This window comes from Cricetulus griseus, chromosome 5 (assembly GCF_003668045.3).
Source record: "Cricetulus griseus strain 17A/GY chromosome 5, alternate assembly CriGri-PICRH-1.0, whole genome shotgun sequence".
NCBI classification, from domain to species: domain Eukaryota; kingdom Metazoa; phylum Chordata; class Mammalia; order Rodentia; family Cricetidae; genus Cricetulus; species Cricetulus griseus.
The window spans coordinates 167,344,399-167,370,882 of record NC_048598.1 but is presented as its reverse complement, the minus strand read 5'-3'; the positions used below and the strand labels follow the sequence as shown (position 1 = coordinate 167,370,882).

At 37.8% G+C, this 26,484-nt stretch overlaps 1 protein-coding gene across 21 annotated transcripts in view; it reads right to left on the bottom strand.

The window, feature by feature from the left end:
• Nucleotides 1–2,153: 2,153 nt before the first annotated feature.
• Hdac9 (histone deacetylase 9) overlaps nt 2,154–26,484 on the bottom strand; it is a 535,633-nt gene continuing 511,302 nt past the window's right edge. For 16 of the 21 annotated variants that reach the window (XM_035444951.1, XM_035444962.1, XM_035444956.1 and 13 more), the window contains 4 exons: nt 24,097–24,219; nt 21,016–21,226; nt 20,401–20,618; nt 2,155–4,738 (listed from right to left, as the gene is read on the bottom strand). In XM_035444951.1, coding sequence (XP_035300842.1) covers nt 4,427–4,738; nt 20,401–20,618; nt 21,016–21,226; nt 24,097–24,219 — 864 coding nt within the window. In that variant the 3' untranslated portion in view covers nt 2,155–4,426. Of the gene's footprint in view, nt 4,739–20,400; nt 20,619–21,015; nt 21,227–24,096; nt 24,220–26,484 lie in introns of all 21 variants that reach the window. The other 5 variants (XM_035444959.1, XM_035444961.1, XM_027419763.2 and 2 more) reach the window with 2 other exon arrangements.

Genomic DNA, 26,484 nt, shown 5'->3' with positions numbered 1-26,484 from the left:
AGAGAGCTGCCTTTGATGCTCTTCCTTTACAATGAGATTGATGACTACCTCGGTTGCCATTCCTAGGGCTTTCATCCAGTAGCTGATCAAAGCAGAAACAGGCACCCACAGCTAAACACTGAGCCATACTACTGGAATCCAGTTGCAGAGAGGGAGAAGGGATGAGCAAAGGAGCCAAGACTGTGCTAGAGAAATCTGTAAACAGTTGGCTTGACTAGTGAGAGCATGGAGCCCCTAGTCTTAAAGCTGAGGAACCAGCATTGGACCAAACCAAGCCCTTGAGTGTGGGTGCTGGTTAGGGGGCCTGGGCATTCTATGGGACCTCTAACAGTGGAGCCAGTGTTTATCCCTAGAGCACAAATGGACTTTGGGAGCCCATTCCCTGTGGGGGGTTACTATTGCAGCCCAGATACAGTAAGAAGGGCCTGAGCCCTCCCCCAAATGATGTTAGGGATTTTGATGGTCCCCCATGGAGGTCCTCACATATTCCTGGGAAGTGGATGGGGGGTGGGTTGGGGAGGTTGGTGGGGAACATGGGAGGATGGAAGGGTGAGGGTAAAATTAAAAGATTTCATTGTCTAAAGAGTTGCTAAGACTCAAGGAAGTTATGCTATGAAACAACTATATGGATAGAAACATGTTAAAATTTAAACATAGTATTAGCTTGACTCAAAAGGCACATTCTTAGTTTTCCTCTTATTTGTCTACATTCTGTGATTCACCCCACCTGTGCTCATTTTTAAAATTGGTGTGAAAAAGTTAATAGCAAAGTGAGTAATAACCCCCAAGTCCTCTTGTTCCTCTGAGCTCTCACTGGAATGGTTACAATTACAGACTTGAATCATGTATTCATTCAGTCCATAGTTGTATACCTATTCTCATCCATATGCGATTATTTAGAACTACATGCTCTATTGAATAAAGATGCAAAATCTAAAAGTTACTATGATATTAATATCTATATGAATCGGGTACTAGATTTAAAAATATGTTGTGTTTGCATTTCCTCCTAGCACCTTTCAGCAAACACATGTATGATGAATATCAAAATCCTCAAAGACTAGTGCTCTGCTTTCTATGAAAAGTAGAAATCTGTGCTTCAGCCACACCTTTACCAATGCAAGCAGAATGACAACTCAAGTAATATTACTGCAGTACCATCCTCACTTACAGAAACATTGACTTGTATGACAGTAGTAGAGAATAGGCTAAATGAATCAAATACCATTAAAAGATCACTTTTAACCCTTTAAATTAAACACATAATAGTACATTCTGAAGTTCTTACAGGAAGTTCTGCTGGCAACAGACCCGAGATGAATGGGCTGGATACTCCTGGACTGGCTCACGTCACCGCACACTAAACCTTAGTTCACATGAAAGCTGTCTTTATCTGCCTTGCTCCTCTTCACACATTACAATAACTGCACCACACATGGGGAGCTCATTTCACTTTTCTTTCTCTTTAAATATATTCACTGTTACTTCTGTCTGTGGCTCAGAATCCCCTTGTAATAGACGTGATTATTAAGATACTTGTAAAAAGATTCATTTTACTGTTTATTGAAAGCTTGTTATAGTCAAGGGAGGATGTTTAGGTTATTTTTAGAATTTTTAATTTACATTTATTTGAGTGTGTGTATGTGTGCGTGTTTGTGTGTGCTCGTGCCACAGCCCATTCGTAGTCAGAGGACATTCTGAGGGAGTCAGTTCTCTCCTTCCACCATGTGGGAACTGGGAATCAAACTCATGCTGTTAGGCTTGGAAGCAGATGCCTGTAGCCAATGCTGAGCTCTTGACAGCCCGTGTTAAACTTTTAAAATAATTTTTAAGTTGAATAGCATTAGGGACTATTTATAGGTTTTATATTTAGAGGATGACATTTTAATTTAAATACCAAAGAGGATAACACATCCTTAAAAAGGCCACATTATAAAATGGAGCATGCAACCAATTTTATATATGTCTGCTAGTTGATAATGGCTGTAGAAATAGTTCAATATTGTTATTGTTTTATTTATTTTAAATGGTATTAGAATCAAATGTTCAAAATATCTTCTTTTTGTTTCAACAAAAAATGGAAATAATTTTTGTATATGTGATCCAATGCACAGGTTTCAAATTCGATTAAATATATCAACTTTACACAAAGCCAAATGTATGAAAAGGGATCTTTTAAAAAAAACTTTATTTGAGAAAGGAAGAGACTTATAACAGAAGGCAAGAAGGGAAACATACAAACAATATATTTACAACACAAAACAAGGTATCACCTCCAAGGGTGTAAATCATAATAAATACAGTAGATCTTAGAAGAGACATTTATCAGTTAAATCTAAGGTTAGTTATGTCCAGCTTTTCATTTTACTGGTTCCAGGTAGTTTCTTGACTAAATTCAAAAACTATCAAATTCAAACAATTACGTCCACCAAATGTACTGATGAAGTTATCTCAAATAACATTATAAAAAATAGGTTTTTTTTGTTTGTGATCACATATCTTTGAAGTAATATTATACAAAAGTCTGCTCAGCCACGTGTTCCTCCCCAAATAAAATGTGTTTTAAAAGATGCACTATCCCTTTTTTATGAGATTGAAAAAGGAATTTGAAGAAAATGAATATTTATGAGATGGAAAAATATACAATTTTATCTTAGGCATGCCATATTTTTAATGCAAAACAACTGACAAAAGTCATTTTAATATGAAGGAATATATTAACCCAAACATATTGGTGATAGGGAGAGTTACCTATTAGAACTAGTTGTCAAATTATCAGAAGGACTTTCATTATGTGGAAAACTTTTAACTTTCTAACTCTAGTTATGTTAATTTAATTCAAATGGAGACTTTTTAAAAAAGGATAATGTATCTTTAGCAGGAACATTTTAAAAGAAATAGTTTTAAATGTCACAGCAAAATGTAAACAACACGTGCTAATAACATACAGTTGAACAATGTCTATATTTGGCAAAAGTGCTATGTTTCCTTGAAACAGGATACTACACCTTAAAATACCATGGATCAAGAAATATAAATATTTTAGTAGAAAAAACCTCATGAAGATTCTAGGTCAATTTGGATTATCCGTATTAAAGGGGTCTTAATACAGTGTACGTTTAACTAGCTTAACAAAAGTAAACCCGTAAAAGAAGGCAAACATATCAAAAAGGAATATAAAGGAAATGTTCTGGCAAAAAGCTTCCGTAGGGTTTCCTTACTCATGGTGTGATTTTCCTAGACAATAAATCAATTCATAGACACCCTTTCCAAACAGAAAGAGTAGAACACTACCCTTGGATTCTCATTCCTGCATTCCCCAGTATATGAATCACTTCCTGTTTCCGCAATACATTTCTGTCCCCTCACAGAAGTGCTTCTCTGTAGAAGGGCAGGAACCTGACAAAGAACTGATTTAGATCAATACTATCTCTTTTGCCTTTAAAGTTGTTCATTTTTTAAAGCATCAATAGGACAGAGTCCTGAAGGTGCATTACATATAGCAGATTCTTCTGTTAAACGCAACATTCAGAATTTTTTTAGCTGTCAAAATGAAATGGTTTATACCATGGAAGCGTATGCAAGAGATTCCAATGATAGCAGGTATAAACGTGAGTCACCATCTGGTAAACTGGCTTTAATTTGGTATCAGGTGGTAATCATACTGCATTTTCTGCAGCTGTGAATGCATCACAGCATCTGCTTGGACGACAGAGTCGCATTTTACTTCTCACCAACATTTGCATCAGGTCCTTTTTATCTTTTTCACTATGCAGTGTCAGCAAATTACCCAGGCTTTAAGAAATATGCAATGCTGTGTCAGAAATAACGTAATGCTCAAAACAGAGCTTCAGCTTGCATCTTTACTTAAAATCACCTGATTGCTAAGATTTTCAGTTGTAATATACACAATAACCTAGAGCTACTGGCTTGGCGACCACATTTCTACTTAACAAAAAAGAGAGGAAAAGGGGGCGGGGCAGACTACCTTCAACAGTGTTTAAGACTGGTATGATACAGTATGTACAGTGGTATGAAAAATGAATTCTATATGTTAAAACATATCTAATAGAATGCTTCATTAATCAGACTGGAGACTATATTCTGTACTCACAGACTTCAGCAGATAAAATAACAATGAGTTCACTGTCTGAAGAAGTAACTGTTGTATCAGGCTTTGAGATGGATTTAAAGCCTATTAATTACCTGGATATTATATAGCATAACTTTAGTGTAACAGGAATTTTCTTACCAGTGAAGGTTGAATGAAACCTTGATACCAATATCCATTCAGAGATTAGTATAGAGTGATCTTTATATAGAAAAAAATCATTTTACCTGTTTTAGAATTCTTAAATACTAAAATCAGAGATATACGCTGATAGGAAATGTTAACCATTTACCAAAATCTGCAATACATTTATGTTCAAATAATGACTTTAATTACAAATCCTGGAGCTAAATCTTTGCCTATTACCTGTTGCATAAAAGCAGCCTGCTCCCCACATTCCATTTCCTGTATCTGAGCATCTTCATCACTGTCCACTGGTTCCTCCTTGACCTTCACAGGCCCAACTTGTCCCAGTGTGTCATCCACACCAGCACTGCTCTTGCTCCTAGTGCTGTTGTCGCTAGTGGTTGCTCTGTCTTCCATGGACTGGTCCCCCTGAAGCTCCTCCTCTGCTTCTTCAAGGTGGCTGCCTGGTTGCTTCAGTTGTTCAATAGATTTCGAAAGCAGCTAGAAGAGAGTGTTCAGGGTTCAAAAGTCAATAGTTCTTGATGTAATAGATTTAAGTTATACTCTCAATTTTTAATAATTCAACTTGAGCTAGAAAATGCTGGAAACGTTAGGGGGAAAAGGTAAATAAACCATGTCCATGAAAGCTACAAAACTTTCACTAGGACATATTTCACAAGTCTACTTAATATAAATGAACTTGAGAATAAAATTTTTCTCAAGAAAGAATGAAGTTAGTGTAGAAACTCTTCACAGGCATGTTTCTGCAAATAATAATGATCTTTACCATTTTGGAAGGGTATAATATTTTATGAATTGATCTAAATGGAATTAAATAAGAAGTAAACAAGGAATTGGAGTTCAAATAAAGAATTATTTAGGTATCTTAGTTATTTGGGTAAGTTGATCAATGTGTAACTAGTTTGGCAATCATCCTAGTTAGCAGCATAGGGATAATTTGACCACAGAAACGAAATCTACATTTTTTTCTGTATACAATTTTAGTTTAACTCATATTCATGCATAACTAGGTTTAAAAATCTAAACAAGTCTTAATGTTTAAATAAAAAAATTACTCAAACTTCAAAGGGCAAGCTCTTTATACTTCATGTGGTCCATCCATCTCAAGCAGCCCCGAACATGCTGATACATTCCTTAAATTTAACTGGAAGGATGGGAGCTTTCATTTTTTCAAGTTATTTATTTAGTGCCAATTATGTTCAAGCTACTGTTAATGACTGACAAAATGGGCATGCCTTTCTTTCTACAAGCTCAGATTGCAGTATAATATAAAGGAGTAAGATGGCTAAAATTTGACCTCATTTTTTATGTGTCAAAAATTTTATTTTTACAAATAACAATAACTTTAAAGAATAAATTCTAAGTGTTATAATAGCCATCTCACTCCACTCACATATACAGGTGGGCATAGGAGTGGAGGGAGATGGCTTGAAAGTGTTGCTGGGAAAGTGTTTTGTTTTGGATGAAGGCTGAAAAGGAGGCAGATACATTAAGAAGATTTTGTAAAATGTGTCACTACTCATACTGTATTTTGGTGCAAAATAAGAATATACAGAAATGAACCATAATAGAATAAGACCCAAGTATCTCCAAGCCCAGCAGAAATGATCACGCAAAGAAAACAGATACCAATTAAAATACATATCAAAATGAAGAAAGAAAATTCAGTCTTCATTTCCTTTGTGCTAACAATTTAATTTCTATTATTCCTGTGTAATCAGCATAAGGAGAAAATTCCTCCCATCATGCTTAAAACATCTTTTAGTGCATTTTAGAAAACTATTTTCTGTAAAATTGTCCTAGTTCTGAGCACTAATCAGCAATTCCTGTCTTAAATACATAGTTGTTTACACACTGCTGAGAGTTTGAAGAATAGATACTACCAATTGTTCTGAATTCTGGCTATGTAACTGTAGAAACACATGGAGAAGCAGCATGCAGGACCACAGGAAGTGAGGGTGAAATGGTAAAGGGAAAGCCTTATTTTCCATGGAAACAGCAGAGTTAAGAAAAATGCTCTTCAGAGAAATGACACCAGGCAGGTCTATTATGATCTTCTCCAGCTCTTACTCCAGAACAGATAGCCAGAGCATATTAGAGGAGTTTCATGAGGAGAAAGGACTGGTTTGAGAAAAGGGGAAGAAAGCTTGAGGCCCCTCAAAGGAAATATTTACAGGAAGACGACTGACATTTTTTTTTTCTGAACAGAAGCTCAATGAACCATGGAACATCTTTTGATACCAGACTTTCACTGGCCCAGTGAGCAGGAGATGCTGGCCTGCTGGAAGAGGCTGAAAGAAGAGGACCAAAGACTCTGGTTAAGCAGAACCTCATACAGGTGTTCACATAATATCACTGGTAATAGCTTCACGAGGATAGCAGACAAAGGCAACACATATGAGGTTGTGTGGTCAAGCTAGGTGACAATCTCTTGGAAGGGACAGGCTGGACAGTCCACAGCCCAGGAGATGCCATGGCAAACATCCCTGCTTAATGGAGGGCAATTCTGAGGAGCTTTCTGAACCACTCCCTTCTTGTGGGTCATTTTCAGCATCTTCTTAAGGAAGCCATTCCTTAACACTCACATGTCCTCTAAGGCATCACTGCCATCACTTGCCTCGGTTGCTTGCTTCCTACCCTGCAGGACCAAGTTCAGCTTTCACGGCTTTCATCTGCCATGCTCTCTTCAGTATACGCTGTAGTGTACATGTGTGAGAGCGGGGCTGCGTCTTCTGCACATTTCCAACATCCCATCGAACTCCTCTAGCTCCCCAGTTCATTTGCTCCAACACTTGTCCCTGACTTGCCAGACTGCTTCTCTTCTCAAATCTTTCTCTTCTTTTCCTGCTGGTACTTTTGCTTGTTATTTCACTCACAAAACACAAGCACCCAAAGAATATCTCCAGATGCTTTATAGGCTGGGACAACAGTGTTCTTGCTGTTCAAAAAAATAACAGGATATTTTTGCCCATCTCAGCCAAGCCTTTGGCTTGTGTCCTGGATCCCAATATCTCCTGCTGTCTTCCATCCTATCATTATGAATTTCCCCTCATTTCTGGGATATTCTCACCTATATGTAACAATCTATCTGAAAGGAAAACCCTTTCTTTCACCATTGTATATCTCCCTTCACAACAGAACTTGAACTCCCTCTCTTCCTCAGCACATTTCTTTCTTCATTCATTTTAAAATCTATGTCCATTAGGTTTTCATTCACTACATGTGACTCACATCTTTCTTGTTGAGCTCAATAATAACATCACAGAGGCAAATTCAGTTAAGCATGGTAAGAAATATTTTTTTTATTTTTACTTATGAGGTATGTACTTGTCATGTTTTGTGAAATATTAGTTGAAGATGTGTTACATTTATTTATTCTATGCAACATTTGTTTAATGATGCAAAATGTTTTGCATTCTTTTATCTTACATTGGTTTAACTCTGAAGCTGTGATAATTTGCCTGTCTAAAAAGCTCAATAGCTCTGAGAAAGAGCTGAATGACCAATAGCTAGGCAGGAGAAATAAATAAGCAGGGCTGTCATGCAGAGAGAATACATAGGAAGAGAAGATATAGGAGAGGACAAAAGGAGAAAGAGAGAAGACATCAGCAGCCAGCCACCCAGCTACACAGAAAGCCACAGAGTGAGAAGTAAAGAATTATATGTAAAAGAGAGATAAAAGCCCAGTGGAAAAGAGTAGACATGATAATTTAAGTTAAGAAAAGTTGTCTCAAAAGAAGTCAAGCTATTTCCAAGCATTTATAAGTAATAATGAGTCTCTGTGACTATTTGGGAGGTGGGTAGTGGGCCCTCCAAAGAGTAAAAAAATACCAACAGTAATTATGAATATGCCATGTGTGTGGGTGACAGTAGAGGGTATTGGGTTGGATCCTTTGAAGCTGGCGCTACAGATGTATGTGAGGTGGCCAAGCATGGCCCAGGTACTGGGAACTGAACTTGTATCTGCTGGAAGAACAGCAAGTGCTCTCAATTATTGACTTATCTCTCTACTGCCTAGGATTGACAGGTATCAGAGAAGGTAGAATGATAAAGTCAAACAAGATACAAATAACACCATCTTGGAAACGAAGAGGCTGTGCTCACTAGTGCTGCCAAACTGTATTATCTACTAGAGTAGAATTTCTCATCAATGACAAGCCCGTTAAAGTCAACTCAGATATAACAGTGTTCTATGAACATATATGTTTTACAGAAAACTTTCTGAAATTTGACCTTTTAATGTGTTTCTAAGATCATAGAAACACCTAGAGATCACCTCATGTAGTGCATGAATCCAACTGACTTGGTATTTACAAATTCTCTCATGTAGATACACACATGGTATTGCAGGGAACACTTTTTAATGTGTAATCGAGAAACAATGCAGCTTGTTCCAGTGAGATCCCTGTCTTCATCTCTATTTCTGAGGTATTAGCAGAAAGAGAAGGATAAAAGCACTCACAGTGAATGACACTGCCTTTACTTGGCCTTGAGGCCACATCATGCCTTTAATCCCATCACTCAGGAGGCAGAGGCAGGTGGATCTCTGTGAGTTCAAGGCCAGCCTGGTCTTCAGAGCAAGTGCCAGTATAGGCTCCAAAGCTATACAGAGAAACCCTGTCTCGGAAAAAACAAACAAACAAAAAAAGAATTCCAGAATGATTTGTAAAAGAAATGCTTTCTGACAGAGCAGCTGTTTATAAGTGGAAATCCTATATATAAATGAAATGTTGGAGCTGAAAAACATCTAATAACTTCCTAAAAATCTTATTTTATGAAGAAGGAATCTCTATTCAAAAGGAACTGTACCATCCCCATGAACACAAAATGGAAATTTGTGACTTTAAAAAGAGAACATTTTATATTCTTCCTGTCTACATTCTCTTCTAAACCAGTCATATTGTGATGGTGTTTGAGCAATGTAAACAATTCTACTTGCTCTAATCCACTCCAAACGCATAGCTAACACTTTTCTATAAAATACCTAAAGGTATCATAAACCTCCAGTAGATCCAAGTTAATCTCTATTCCATCCACCCAATAGTGGTTTGCCAGAGTTTTCTAACTGGGTAAACACCAGCATCCCATTCCATGAACCATGAGTCTAAACTTTATCCTTGTCTCCCTTGTACTTCCATCGCTTCAGTTAACAAGTTCATAGCAGTCTCAAAGTGAAGCCTGTGTGTTGAGACAGTGCTTCATTGCCACTGCCACTCCTGGAGAGATAAGCATAACCATTTTTCCCTGAGCTACAAGACACTCAACTCTGGGCTTGCTTTTTGTTTTAAATTAAAAACAATCTTATTTTACATACCAATCCCAGTTCGCTCTCCCTCCTGTCCTTCTACTCACCTACCATCTACTCTTCCACCCCTCATCTACTCCTCAGAGAGGGTAAGGCCTCTCATGGGCGAATCATCAAAGTCTGTCACATCATTTGGGGCAGGACCAAGGCCCTCCCCCAGTATTTACAATGAGAAAGATATCCCTCTATAGGGAATGGGCTCCAAAAAGCCAGTTCATTCACTAGGGATAAATACTAATTCCACTACCAGAGGCCTCATAGACTGCCCAGGCCTCCTAACCGACACCCATGTTCAGGGGGCCTAGTTATGCAAGTTCCCTAGCTGTCAGACTTGGGTCTGTGAGCTCCCACTTGTTCAAGTCAGATGTTTTTGTGGGTTTCCCCTTCATGGTCTTGACTCCTTTGTTCATCACTCCTCCCTCTCTGCAACTGGACTCCAGGAGTTCAGATCACTGCTTAGCTGTCTGTATTTCCTTTTAGTGATAAATCTTTTCAGCACTGTAGCTCCAATAATTATTTCCAACTCTGTTAGATAACATCAGTTCTCAACATAACATTGTCAGATAGCTTTTCACCAGGTTTACAATAACATCAAATGTCTTAAAGTGGTCCACAGATGCTCTGAGACCTGTCCCACCTTATTTCTTTTAGTGGATTGTAACCTGGCCTCTGTCCATCTTGTAAATATGAATACGCCAGGCTTGCTATTGCATGAGACCTTGACAGATTCTATCCTTTATACTTCCTCAGAACTAACTGACTGATCTGGTTCCTTATAGAATTTAAATGTATTACCATTTCACTAATATATTTTTCTTTGTAGCCCAGATTAAGGATCTGCACTATATTGTTATTTTTGTTAAGCTATAGTTATTTGTGTTTCTTACTGGAATTCAAATGTCACATCTTTTTTTTTTCTTTTTTCTTTCTTCTTATTTTATATCCAAGCACCTCACACATGGCAAGGCACCTCGCTGGAGTACCACAAATATCTGCAAACTTAATGCTTAGTAGCAAAGATTCCACGCTTTCCCCTCCAACTACAATTCAAAGTACTGTGTACGTGATCAGTATCTTCCACTCCTTTATCTGAGGAGTGAAGGTACTCTCTGTGAACCTTTATAAAACATCATTAGACCAACAGGACATCTTGAAGCTAGTTTCATGAGATATAAATGTACAGAGGGGGTTAACTTTCATTTCTCATTCATTTTCGGTATCTGACTGAAGCTGTTTTCATTTAAATACTTACATTTGCCAGAGTGGAAAAATTAGCAATTAACATCAGCAAGGAAAATCTACAGACAAAAGTCACAGAGAAATTCTGCCTTCCCCGGCTTGACATATTTCAGATTTTTAAAATGAACAGTCACTTCATACTATTGGTAAGTCTTCAGATTATTTGAACTCCAAGTACAACCATTACGAAGATGGTACCACTAACCCTTTTCTAATTTGGACTGCTGCTGAGTGGCCACAGATGGGGAGAGATGTCTGCTTACTCTCAGTGGGGTGGCAGGGGCTCTCTTTAGTTGAACATCTGGAGGTGATCCCCCAGCAAAGGCAGCCTGTTGCCTTGCTGGCTAGAAAACAGGAGATGGAACATCTGTGCGACAGATAAATGCACAAGCCTGAGTGAACCTCTGCTGAGTCCCCATCTGTAAAACACACCGTGTGCTGTCCATCTGACCCCAGGTGAGTCACTCTCGTGGGGACTCCCGCTGAGATAAAGACAGGGGCTACACAGCCTCTCTTCCTGATTCAACCTGTGTTTGTCCTCATCTGTCATTGTGCCCCTAAGTCTTTATACTGCTTCGCTGCCATCATGCAGACTGTGAGAGAGCCACAGGCAGTGCATGACTACACCGGCATGTGGTTGCCCGTGACAAACACGGGCTTACATGAATCTTCTTTCTGGAACTGTGACAGATGATCCAAATACTTTGTCTTCAAGTAAGGGATTGAGATAAACTCTCCAATTCTTATCTATATGCTCTAGGGTTAGGAGCAATCCATAGTTTCAGTGTTTAATATTTCCTGACAAAAATCATATATTGTATCGATACATGATATAAATAATTAAATACTGTTTGAAGGTCATATTGCTAGTTTCATCATATTATCACATTAAGCTCATTGCTATGAAACTTTCATTGCTTGATTTCAACTCTATAAATTTAGTACAAGCATAAGTGTTTTCCATTATGACAGCTAAAATTCTATAATACTGTATTCTCCACAAAATCCTTCATTTGCCCATAAAATCTTCATTTACAGACCATAAACTGAAAATGGTCTCCAGGGATGAACCTATATTTAATTAATGATGACTTTTTGACATTGTGGACAAACTAGCAAGCATGGGTGTTCTGATGCAACTGTTCTGCAAAACAACCCTCAAGCAGCTCATCACTTTTTAAAAATTCTACCTCAAATTTTAAGACAGATTTTACTCAGGCAACAGTGCAAGCCTGCCTTTCTTTTTCCTTTTCTTTTAAATAAATATAATATTCTTCTTTTGGAAAATAAGACCTTTCCCTTAAGCTCCAAGGAAACTAGACTTAAAAATAATGATAAAAAAATTCTGTCTCAATTCACAAACAGATTAGGTATGTACCAACTGTTCTCAAAAGCAACATGTAGAACTTGGAGGATATTCAAAGCAAGAGGTCTACTTAGAGAGGAATGCCATCCTCAAGCCAAAAGATGCCACGTCATTTTGCTTCTGAATATCTGAGTAAAATAATCAGTAGAACCAAAATGAAGGGACAAGAAGACAATGTCATTGTTGACATAATTAAAAGTCCGGATGGCCATACATCCTTTTGATAATGTGTATTAATCTAAAGGTCCAAGTGAATTTTGGATACATTCATCCATATCTTTTTAACTCTCAATGATTATCCAGACAGTGCCTGCAATGAGGACAGCTGGCTCTCAGAACTTCTTAACATTTCAGTGACTAGTCCCTTCTGGAGAGAAGACTCAAAATGCTTTCCATTCAGCTACTTTCCATCTGGTCTTTCATTCCTTCAAACATTAAATTTATTGAGCATTAACTGTGAGGCCCTGGGAAGACACTGGTCAATGAAGCAAGCTCCTAGGCCTGAGTGGAAGACATGGACATAAGAACTGACAACAGAATTTGGTAATCTTTAGCAGAAGAGTAATTTCTTAAGAGTTTTCTTTAGAACACTAGCTGTCCTCCACACCTTGTTTTTAAAATAATACTTTCATTTTATATCCATTAATATAGCATTGGAATTCATCCTTCATAGTCTCCTTTCCAATATTCATCTGGAAAAGCATTAAAACATTTTCTTCTTTCACTCTTTAGAGGAAAAGAAGAAAATGCACAATGGTAAGTAGCACTTTTATTTCTATGCTTGGTAGCTTTGTCCCAGTATGGACAGTAGCTCAATGCCAGTGTCCTCCAACCACACCCCCACCTTCCTTCTTCCATCTCTCACCATCTCCATATTGATCAATCCTTCCCTCCTGGGAACTAGAAGCAGAGAAGGTACCATTTAAGAATGGAGACAGGAGACCTGAATGGCAATGGTCAAAGGAAGAACGAACAGTAAGCCTGCAATTTCACATTTTGGAGAATGCCCAAAATGAAGACCTTCTTTAGAATCTTACTATTTTCTAATGTGCCCAGAAGTTGGGCGTCCTAAAAGCCACAAACATGCCCACACCGACAGCTCACAGCCTGGGTCCCTCACTGATGCTCTATGACCTAGACAGTAATTCCTGGAGCATTCTACAAGGTAAAACAGTTAGGACTTTTGTTTTTATATCTTAAAATAAACAATTTCCTGTGCTTGTGATATGTCTCATTTTCTATCCTTGATTACTTTGCCAGGATGTAGGGTAGAAACTGACTACAGAGGAATGGCAGGAGCAAAGTTAAGGGAATCATTCTATGACAATATGGATTTGTCAAAACTCATTGAACTGTGCAGCAAAAGAAATGTTTTACTGTGTGCAAATTACACTTCAATAAAAAGCTTGATCACCAGCCATAATATTGTTCCAAAGAGAAAACAAAGCCTGTTTCATGAGGGAGCTGGAGCAGAATGCAGTGGTTTGGCTTACAAAAAGGTGGATATTGAGGCAAGTGGTATATAATATGTGTGGTAGAAATATTCTACTACTTTCAGACAGCCATTTTATTGGCTTCATAAGGGAAACAGAGCTAGAATGCTGTCTAGGAGCACAGATTCTTTTATTTGCACAGGAACTGCCATGTTAACACACGCTGTGGTTTGCACAGGGACTGCTATATTTACACATGCTCTGGTTTTGCACAGGGACTGCCATGTTTACATGTGCTGTGGTTTTGCACAAGTACTTCCATGTTTATACACACTGCTTTTGCACAGGGACTGCCATGTTTATATGTGCTATGGTTTCCATAGGGACTGTCATGTTTATAAACCTCTATCATGAATATCCTCTCAAGACATACTCCCCTCCAAGCCTCTGAAATTGTTCACTAGAGAATGGTCAGAAACAATACTGAATACTCTGACCAAAGTTGCAGAACTAACAAATAATTACATGATGCTTCAGAAATGTCCCTCAGACAGACTATTAATTGGTCTCAGTTTTGCAGTTTGTGTGGGTTCTGTGTTCTACACAACCATCTGCGGGACATGGTCTATGGGACATTCAAGGAAACGAGTATCCTTTATCTTAATTTACATTTTTACCATATAGTTGTAAATGGGCTAAATCTTTGTGGAACATCGTTAGTTCTTCTGTGCTCACACTAACTTTGTAAAATTGAGGTTTTGTGGCTGGATATGCAGTTAATAGTAAGAGGCTGATGGGACACCCAGGTTGTGGGATTGCAGATGCGGGTGTGACTCATCCTAGGGAAACCAAAACATTCTAGTACAGATGACAATTGAGCCTCCTATGACCCCCATAGGTTTGAACAAACATTTATAGAAAGAGCTGAGGGATACAGAAAAAAATGGAAGTAAAATTGGGGACTTAAAAGTTCCTCAAACCCCTAAGAAAGAAACTGCTGTGCACTTGCAGGCTCTCAGTTCTATAGATCACTTAAGCTATATTAAAAATGCCTTATCCAGACTTAATTATTTTAGTCTGTCAAATGGAACTATTTGTCAAAGTTGAGAAGCAACCAAATTCTTAGCACTGCTCTCCTTTTGAACTGCCTGGAATCCACATCAGCTACGCTATTCACATGGCTTCTCTCCCCAGACAATTTTCTTTGCCCTGGCCGCCTACCTCATAGTACTATTCAGCTATTTTTTTTATTCAATAAAAGTGTCTATGAGTAGATTAATGTGCAGATTGAAAAATAAGGGTTGAGCTTCCTCCCCTTGATGCTGCAGCTATGAAAGCAACACTGGAGATGTTTATGAAGTCTAGTCCACTAGAATGGTCATTTAGTTTCATTTCCAAACACAAGATTTCATCATATCTAATAATAAAGCAACAAGCAATTTTCTGTATATTATAAACCACAAGTTGTAATTATATAGTGAAATGCTTTTATATAAATTTTCCATGGTGATGCAAGCTGGTTTTGTAGCAGAAGTGGATTTTTTTTAAAAGCACACTACGTACCTACAAGGATCTATTTATATTAGCCTAATCATGTCAAAACAGAATCTATTTAATAGAAAAGTCAAAGTTTCTTTTATAAACCTCAATACATAGATAAATAATCGAGGGGGCTTTTTACTGTAATAAAAACTGCTTTCAATGTGTGCTAACATTTTTGAAGATGCTATCCATCTAATTGGCAAAATGTAATCCTAAATTGGTGATTAAAAGACTCTGCATGGAAACAAGCTGTGAGATGGATGGAGAGAAATGAATCCTGACAAGAGTAATGCTTACTTTCCTAAATGAAAGCACTGTTCAAGTTTCTACTCATCAGGGTTTTAAGACTTAAAACAAGGCATTTTCTAACCACCCATAGAAGAGATGCCAACATTTGCATCTCAGCTGAACATGATGAAGTCAGCAAACTTTCAGCTTTGAGCTTGCTCAGAATTCCTGGGAGACTATGGTCTGTCCAGCATGGAACACGGGCATGTGGCAGCATGCATGAAAGAGGCACAGTTGTGACCTGTCTGCAGCTAGGCTTTTTCAAGCTTTGCTCCATCAAGACATCTGAGTGCCCCGCTGCCAAGGCCACCTCTGAGGACTGCAAAGCGAGTGAGTACCAGGCTGGAAGGCAATGTGTAGGGAGATGGAAGCAGTGTGCTGGAATAGGGTTTCCATCCTGGCAAATCAAAAGCAATATAAAATCTCACGGTGACATTGCTTTTAAAAATACTTCTCTGCTTTGCTTTGTGACATAAGACAGGAAGAGCCTCTTGTCTGCTTATTGATAAGAACATGACTGAAATCACTGACACAACAGTTGATAGCAGACCCCAGCTCTGTGGACAGGAAACACCGTCAACTCACTCAACTCAATGAAGTCTCTGGAAAATGAGCATTCTTGGTGGTTTTGTAAAGTAAGTTGTTAAAGTTCAAGGGATAATGCATAGAAGGATGCTGGTGTGGAGAACTCAGTTAATAGTAGATACTGTATGTAAAGGGGAGCTGGTGTTATTTAAGTATTACGTTTGGAGAGCAGACAATAGGGAGATGCAGGCCACAGGAAAGAAATGGAAAAGTACACTAAGATAAAGAGGTTCAGCCACAGAGCTAAGATGGCTGCAAGCCTTTAATTGTGCTTCAAAATGAAATCTCATAAGTAAATCAGAGATAGGATTATACTTATTAGAATAAACCTAATGTGAAGTTTCTGAATGTGAACTATGGCTTCATAAACAGTGAAGTTTTAAGATATAGATGTCTATAGGATTGCTGATTTTCAAAGTAGCTTTTGCAAAATACATGCTGTTTCCAATAGTACAAACAGTAATCCTATGTTAGCACTCAATTCAGGAAGGAAATACACATGTGTTATGTTTGCATGTGACTGCTGACACAAAAGATATACTCTTGGGTTTCTGAGTATAAATGGCTGGGGACAGGGAATTGTTATAAATCATTAGGGAGTATAGAGGATATGTAACATTGATTCATACAATTACATTAAAAGGAATTAATGAAACATATACTACTTGAATTGAGGGTCAAAGTCTCTTCCAAAATGTTAAGAAAACTCCCTATTTGCTCAGCTTTGGAATTGAGCAGGGCTATATTTTGCCCTGCATATCACAATAGGACTTCTATCTGTTTTAATAAGCCAATACTGAACATCTGTTTTGGCCTTCAACTTACTGGTCTTGTCATAGACATATTTTTATTATAATAAAATATTACTCATGTCACAATGCCTAAATATCATGATAATAAATAAATAATAAATACTTATATCTAGGCTGAACCTTGACATACATAAGATATCATCTCTTGAATTATATGTGTTTTTTAAAAAATGTGTTGGCTGATATCCAGCCATAGGAATGAGCAAAATATTTATCACAGAGCAAATAGGAAAGAAAAAACAAGAGTTCTTTCTGACCCAGATCTATCCTTCCCTTTCAAAATACCCCATTATTTGCTGCCAGACATTGCAATAAAAATATTGTATTTTTTCTCACCTCTTGAGCATTTATAACAGAATTATAAGAGGCAAATAATCTTGGGAGGCACAAACACCCCATGTGAATGGTGTTGAAATAGAGACAACCGGTTTTTAAATTGTCAGGGTGTGATTAATAACACTTGTATTATATGTTTCGTAAGTTCTTCAAAATTCAGTGAAAACCATTGTATCAAATACATAAAGAACAGGTGCATTCTAAACTTTCTAAGGATTCTTGGAAATTCAAATATAATTGAAGGCCAACATGTAACCAGATACTGGTTTAGAAATAGCCTCATTTTAAAAGTATTTATTGCACTTATATATGTATTTATTTATTTATTTGTATTTATGTTTGTGTGTAAGGGTGTGGCTATGCACATGCCATAGCACACACATGGAAGACACAGCACAACTTGTAAGAGTCTATTCTCTGCTTCTACAATGTGCAGCCTGGGATCCAACTCAGGTCATCACATGTGATGGCAAGCACATTGAAAGGGATCATCTTGATAGTTCTGATGCCTTTATTTTTAACTATGTTCTTATTTCATATTTTTCTCTAAGTCTTCAAGAGGGAAAGCACTATAAAATGCTAAGAGACTTAAAGGAAAATATATTTTAAGCATGCCATTTGCACACCTACATTTTCACATATGCTTATTTCCTGTTATGACTACTCATGAACGAGGACCATGACTTTATGATGCCAACTATTTGCTCCAGTTGGAACTGATTACATCAAGGTTCATAATAGAAAATGACAGAAATTTCTGTAATTGTTTCTTACTAATAATTATTCTAAGGAAATGGACAGAACACACATAAATATATTATCATGCAGAAACTAGGTAACCCTTGGCATCTGAGTCATGACTCTAACCCAACAGAAAGTAAATATCGTCATCAGCTTGGTGGAAGGGTGAACAATAGTAATTCATGTCTTGATGGTTCTATTGGAAACACTTAAAATATAATAAGGTTCAATATTTTCTTTAATATGATTCTTCTCCATTTCCTTAGACAATTGAGGACAGCTAAAATATTTTCACAATCTAGAGAACATTCAATGAGCATATGCCACTTGACTAAACATATGGAATATATATTTGGAGAAGACCCTATTGGAGACTTGCTCCAGTAATCCAAATGCTTGAGCTGAGAGGAGCTAACACACAGAGGTCAGCCAGCACTTTGAAGTTCTCTGGCCTTTATTTTACCTAATTAAGACAAGATTTAATAATCAAACCACTGTATAAATGTCTACCTCAGACTAAAGGTTTGTTTCTAATTTGGGGGAGAATTCTTAACAGATTCCAAGGCATCAGCCACATATAGGAAGGACTGCTGATAAAATTTGCTTTGCCCATTGCTTGAATGCAAGTGCCTGCTTTTCATCTTTGTTTGGTTCTGAGACCAAGCTTAGCATCCTCCTGTCAAATCTCTAGTGTGATACCAAAGAGAAAAATGTGGCATTAGCATCTCATCTGAAACACTGGCAACTCTGGGTCAGAAAAAAATGAATTCTAAAATATTCTAAAGGTATTCATACAAAACATGTGATACCAAAGAGGCATACTTACCCAATTTATCAACAGCATGCTGTACTTTGATAAATGTGAAATTGAGTGCTGGAAATGTGTTAGCATAGTCCAATTTTCTAAGTTTGCATATAAGTTTTATAAGCAAATCTAACTTTAAGTCAAAGAATATGAAATCAACATAAGATTCCCACTCTTCCAGTCCTATAAATTTCTTGCAAGGGGGATGTTTTAAAAAAGAATATGTAGTCATTTTAAGTTGTTCTGGGACACCACAAAACAAATTAACCTCACTCTACTACTAAAGAGTAAACCTGTGGAATCAAGCTAATGAACAATGCAAGAGGCAGATAAAGGTGTTAATTCCTTCCAGAAGAAACTGCTTTGACAGAAATGAAGTTAACCATCTAAAGAAATGCCATAGCCATCGGATGACTTAGAAATCATCTACAATAGTGGTTCACAACCTTCCTAATGCTATGACCCTTTAATATAGTTTTTCTTGTTGTGGTGACTCCCACCATAAAATTATTTCGTTGCTAGTTCATAACTGTAATTTTGCTACTATTATAAATTATCACACAAATACCTGTGCTTTCTAATTGTCTTAGAAGACCCCTATGAAAGGGTCGTTTAACCCCCTAAGGGGTTGCAGCACAACTGGTCTACAAGCTTTAGTGAAAGAAGGTTTGGAAGAGTACAATTTCACCTCAATATCTCAACCCACTCACAGTACACTGTTTTCAAACATCAAGGGGCTAGGCTAGACAAGTTTGTGTTTAGTATTGCTCACTACTGCTCAGGACACTTTAGTATGAGCTTCTTTCATGACCCTGTCCCTGAGCAGAAGGTTAAGAAGAGACAATCTTCAGGGTAGCTTGCAGTGGAGGGGGGGGGGAAATGAAAACCCCATTCTTCTTGCCAGGAGGAAGATGTACAGGACAATGACACCATCTGCAGCCACCAGGGCTCATTTTGTTGTGCTTGTGTTTTGCACTGTAACAAAGCATTTACTAAGCTTAGCTGTCTACCTATTATCACTAAACAATAATGCCATAGGCCATGCATGTTTATCACAGAGTACAGTAGAGAGACAGGGGTCATACACTACAGATTGACAGGATGTGCTGTCAGATATGATTGTACTGCAGTCACTGTTTCTTTGTGGTTGGTTCAGTGGTACAGACCATGATTGTTTCAGCCCAAAGCAGGGTGCTTGAAAGAAATTACCAGAAGTTTTTATGAAACTGTTTCAAATGGGTTTTGGAATTAAGTAGGCCTATAGAAAACTAAACACAACCTAGATAGAAACATGTTGCCAAGGAATACCACGCTGGCTTACATTGTCCTATCTGTCAACATCTGAGTAAACTTTCTAATTTGTCAAACCACACATGTACCCTGGATCACAAATGAGGTTTCATACACACAGGAATTACGTCCCTGTTAATTCAAACAAACACATTTTCAATCACAAATCATATTGTTAACCCATGATCTCAGTTTTACTTTCACTGTACTATGAACATAAAAATGATGAGAATGGTGATATTTTGATCCTGTACTTCAACCCAGATGTCTGGGCAAGGATGGTAATCTCTGTTTTCTGTGTAATACCAACATCCCCTTCTCATTCCCAGCAAATCCCAGCAAAGAGAACCCTGACCTGGAAACCAGCACTTTTAACATTTAACTTTGCTTTGTGCCTTACTTTGTTCATGTGGATCTGCTGCTGGTATTGCTTCTGCTTCTCCAGGAACTGCTGGTGTTGCTGCTGAATGACCAGCTGAGCTAGTGTGCTCTGAGGCAAAGGTGCAGACTGAGTTCGATTCAGGGGTCGGTGACGGGGCAATTTGTGGGTACCTCTAATACCTGGTGAAATTCTTTCTTTTGTTGCCAAAGGAGACTGAGGGTGTAAGGGAACTCCACCTGAAAATCAAAATGTGTGTGAGTATGCTTACATATTTGTATGCAAACAAAGATGCACTGGTAGGTAATTTTAGGAGAAGATGAGTATCGCCTGCCAGACAACTGAAGAAGGATAGCTTGGGTGCTGGAAGACCCAAGTGCCAAGCCTTGACCAGGCTTGTGTCTGAGCAGCAGAAGCATTGACCCAAAATGCAGTTTGTTACACCCAGAGTTTCTCTCCTAACTCCATTACCCAGATCTGCAGTACATAATGACCACAGTTCCTCCCACAGTGCCAAGTGTTTGTCACTTGTACAGCAACAGGAATTATCATTAAAGTTTTGAGTTAAAGGGATGGGACACTGGATCTCTGACAATAGTCTTAACAGGACCTGAAAGTGATATCATTATTAATTACCAGCCACAAGAAGCTTTTGCTGTCGCATTTGTTCCTTCAAGAGTAGGTGCTGCAGGAGCGCTTGATGGCTGCTGTTGTGCTTTCCCTCCATGGCTGCATGAGCATGGCTGGCGGATGCTGCAAGGCCGCTGCCATACTGGCCAGACAGAGAAACACCTTGCCTGAGCATCTGTGTTTCAGACTTCTGCTTTTCTTTAAATGAATTAGAAGCCTGTGTCAAGAAAGAGTCAACAAGTTAATCCTTCTTAGGCCTGTGCCACACGAGGACTCTAGTCATTAGGTGACTTTCTTATACCCAGTGTATATAATGAAAACAATGCATAATACTGCATCTTTAACACTAAAAGAATTAATGAAACATACATTGGAGGCACTGGAAATAATTAAGTAAACTATACTTAGCTTTAGGGAAATTTGTGTTAAATATTAAAAATGAGAGTAAACATAAACTTTGAGTACATAGGAAAAACAAGTTTAAATGGTTTGCTGTATAACCTGATGGAAATGCTTACATAAATAACAAGATACACTTCAAAATTTCTTAGCAAGTAGATAAGTGTCTTCTCGAAAAAATGTATGGTAAGAAAATGCATACAATAATTAGCTTAACTCATTGCATTATACAGACCAAAACATCATGTTGAAAACCACAAATACATGAAATTATTATACACTAGCTTAACAAAACATCAAAATGAATTTCAGGATTTGTAAGTGGGAAACTGACAATATTTTAAACCACACTGCTTAAGTAAAAAGTATGTTGGAAAGTTCACACTTATTCAAAAAAGGCTACATGTAGATGGAGATAAGGTTGTCTATAATTCTAGAATTTCAAGAAAAGCACAAAATATAAACTCTTAAAATATCTCCTCTAATTTTGAACAAAGCTATAAGTTTCAAATATTTAAGGTTAAAATAAAATTCACTCTGTGAAAGCTGGTACAAGTAGACAAGAATTTGATTTAAATACATATTTTCTATTAATTCATAACAGACCCCTACATCTCCGAATATTAAAAATGACAACCCAGATACTTTTGTATAATAAAGTAAACTACAAGTGAAATAAGATATCAAATAAAAGTGTTATTAAGAACTTGAAAGGCATGCTAACACAGTAATGAATCCATAATAATTACATCATCAAGAGCAATAATGAATTATCCTATTCAAAAAATTTAATGAATGGTGGTCATTTTGGTATTACAAAAGCAGAAGTCTAATACCTCAAAATTACGTGGCATGTTTCTTTTCAAAACTTACGTTTCATCTTTCAAAATTGCTGTGCACCAGGGAGGCAAAACAATTTTCAGTGATGGAGAAATTGAAGGACAAAGAGGTAAATGGTTTGTCTGAGTCACAGAGTAGTTCAATCCAATGTTTAATATACAAGTGATGCCTGGCCCAGCCTCTTTCCTGAAAATCTTCCACTATGCAATGGGGGAAGGGAATATTAGGGACCCTTCCACTGAAGAAAGTCTATGATTGAGAAATTGTGACGTCCTCATCCACACCAAAATAGAAGTAAAGAAAAATGGAACTAATCCAAGCCACACTAGTGTTTCCATCCAATGGCACCGATGGTATTGCCATTGAAACAGAACAGTCTGCTGTTTGTCTGTGTCCTTTGGGGAAAGGTGGAGCATGTGTGAGTTAGCAAGAGGAAGTGGCTGACAGCATAGGAACAGAGGCATCAAAACGCCTGTTGGCATCTCATGAAAGTATGGGGTTGGTAGTTATATATCGTTAAAATAAATGACAAAGGAATAAAAATAATTTTAGTAAGTGATCACTTAAAGATTCCCATATCTTATTTATAGTTTCATTTCTACTTCCAGTTTACATTGCATTAGAACCAATTGTTGACAAGTCTTTGGAATTTCAAGAGTGTACCTGACTCAGAATTTTCACGCTTTGCTCTGTAATCCTCAGATTATAGAGGTTACATCCTAAACCTGCCTTTTTTCACATATGGTATATGGTCATAGATATTATATCCTGTTAATACTCCAGGAGGAATAAAATTTTAAATCTAATAAAAAAATGTTGATCACAAAGACACATGTGACTCTGACATACTGAACTAAGGAGAAGAAGACCCCATGAGTGCTAACACTGGTGACAAGGGTGGGGACAGCTTTTACCTTCCGTTTCTAGCATCTGACTTCTATGTATGTGCAGTTTAATTTACCAACATCTGCAACAAATTACCCCATGTGAAGCTGATAAATATTTTGTAACAAGTAAAATGTACATTATTTTAGAGAATGTGTATAAATCATTTTTTATCTTCTGTTATACTAAGACAATTGTCCTCCTGAAGATCCTATTTCAGCTGTCAATATTTTTAAACTAAGTAATTCTCTTGAAGCCTCCTGAGTATAGCAAAATGTTGTTCTTGGGGATCTTTTCCAGATATGTACCCTTCACCTCAGAGTCAGTGACTTCCCAAAATAAAGTCACTCACAGGCTCAATTCTACAAACGTGCTGCTGTGGTGGACAGGCTGAATGCTCAGCTCTGGCCTGGGGAATGCTTCAGTATGCCACTCACTCTCTGGGTCTGTGATCTTGAGCTTTTAAACTCCTCCACACTCAGCTTCCTTGTCTGTAAATGTGGACTGTAATCTCCCCTTTATAGGTGGGATGCTGGAGCCACAAAACTGTGCATGTGGAGACTATTAAATATTTTTACTTCAGATATCATTACCCAAGTGTGTTATTTGTAAATGATTGTGTGAGCCAATTCTGTGATTTGAAACTAAACTTAGTGCCTTTAAACAAAGTAGCAAATAGGCCGGGAGTTGGTGGTACACACCTATAATCCCCGCACTCAGGAGGCAGAGGCAGATGGATCTCTGTGAGTTCGAGGCCAGCCTGGTCTCCAGAGCAAGTGCCAGGATAGGCTCCAAAGCTACACAGAGAAACCCTGTCTCGGGGGAAAAAAAGTAGCAAATAGCAAATCATGTAGGGGATGCTGTTTCTAACAAGGTTCTCCAGTCCAAATATGCAAGAAATAAAAGTGAATTCATGTATAAAGTGTCACTTGGGCTGGTTTAGGCTGAGGCAACATGACTCACATTGAGTGCTGATGGCACTGCTGGAAGTCCAAGTGTGATATTGGGCAGGGAGGGGGAGGTGTAGAGACTGAGCAGGTTCATGGAGTCTTCGTGAATTAGGATGCGTTGCTGTGGAACCAGTTGCTGTTGAAAGATACGAGAAAGGAGATTCTTAAAATATGAATTCATCAATTGTCTTGGTAAAGTGCACATTTCATAAAGCTGTTTCCTCATTACCATAGTAAGGAAAGACCCAAGTACTTACTATTTGTTTCTATATCTAAGCACTACAGTATAAAATTCAGTGCATTTTTTAAATCAGAAAGTTATAAAATATTATAAAAGAATTTCTATTTTCACTGTGAAAATTCCTTTGAAAAATCTGTGTGGAATATAATTAGATGTTTGTCATGTATCAGAAAAATACAAGAATCACAGTTGGAGATTGACACACATTTATAAGCCTTCTCATACAACAAGCAGGAAAAGAAAACCTCATAAAATAGTCATGGCTTTGACCATAGTTTATGTTATTGTACTGAAAGCAAACTCACAGGAGATTAAGCAACACCAGAAGGCTTTTATATTAATCACATTTTAATTTAAAATTATCAATAAACTATGGATGGTGTTATTTCACATCATATACTTTCAAAACTAAATTTAAAATGTTACAAGATCTCCACTTGACAATAATTTGCATCTATACTGAAATACAATCAACATTTTTGCATCTCAGTACGTTTTACAACAAATACCTTTTGAATCCAACACTAAGAGATGTGTGTTCCCATATGGTTGCCTGAATCACATTTTCTGTTTAACTCTTGATCCCCTCCCAGAACTTTTGTACAATAAGAGTTACAAAGGTCTTATTAGACGAGGGAACTCTGGCCTGATATGGTTCCCAAGGGCACAACATCCTGAAAAAGAATACTCCGTGTAACAGTATGACACAGTGACTGCTTTCTTCCCAAACAAAAAGCATATGGGACTCCAATAATAGACCACCTCCAAGAGGGATATTGCACACACGGGCTTTGACTAAAGTAAATATAATAACTTGTCAAGCATGTTGGGGGGAGCTGTAGATTTTCCCCAGGACAAACCTGGGAAATCAATTAGCAGGGGAAAATATCATGTGCAGTACAATGCAACCTCAGAATGTCACTGAAGAGTGATGCCACCAAAACACAGGATGTTGTTCCAGAACGTTATCTCCATCACGACTGTTTGGAGATGAGTCTCAGTCCTAACATAATACAAGCAGAAGCTTAGCATGGGGTTCCCATTGCAGTCCGGATCTCTAACTCAGGCTGTGTTTCTTCGCAAAAGAACATGTCAGTTATTCATGCATGAAAATTGTGTGTTATGTTGAACTATTAATGCTCCATTTAGTTTATACGGTAAAATGAAAGATGCCTAAATCCCCAAAGCATGAAGATTATTGGGAAAGGTTTTTACATTATAATGCATTAGATTATAATTTTATTTTAGGAGCTTTCAGTAATAGTCACATTTTTCTCAAAGGAAACTGGCAAGAGACTATTTGAACTTTGAAATCAGCTTTAGTATATAAGATATGCATGAACAACAAAATATACAAAGTAAAAATGTTTTATTAGTTTACTGGCAGCTAAAACTCTTTTAAAATAAAGGAATAGCCCACTCCTCTACATTCATAGAATACAAGAAAATGTGGAGAAATAGGAACTTTAATTAAGAATTACCATTCAAAGTTGTGACTGCTTCCCACAGTAGCAATGTGACAGAAGTTGTGAGAGGAAAATCCAGAGGCCTCAGACATGAGGTTATCTCTCCAACTGGGATGACTTCGGTATACCCTCCCATTCCAATGCAAGAAAGAAGACAACACACTCAGGTGAAAACTGATTTCTTTTCAGATGTGGTGAGGCAAGGAACTGGCAGGCAGCTCACACTGGCTTTGGCTGAAGCAGAAGGATTTATTGATACTTCTTCCCTGGGATTGTGACTCCATCTCTCATGACACTGTATTAATTTTCAGTATCTTTCAAGTACCAAGCTCTACAGAACATCTTCTTCACTCATACCCCCAAACTACCTCACAGTTTGGAAAAGGAGACTGAGCAAGTGAGTGAAGAGGTGTAGCCTCACAGTGGGGCCAGCAGTGACAGCTCTGCAGCTGCCACCCACCCCCCAGTGGCGGCAAGAGAAACAAGTAGGAGTGATATCACATTTGAAAAAAGCCCCCAGGCTTCTGAAGAGAAGTAAAGGAGAGAACGTGAGGCTTCTTAAAATGACAACCCTGGCCAGCTTAAAGCAGGAGGAGCTAAAAACTACAGCAGACATTTCCCAAGGTTCTTGAGAATTCAAGGGCTAGTCTCTGTCCCCAAGTCTGTGGATACAGGTGGTCCTTCTCACAAACAG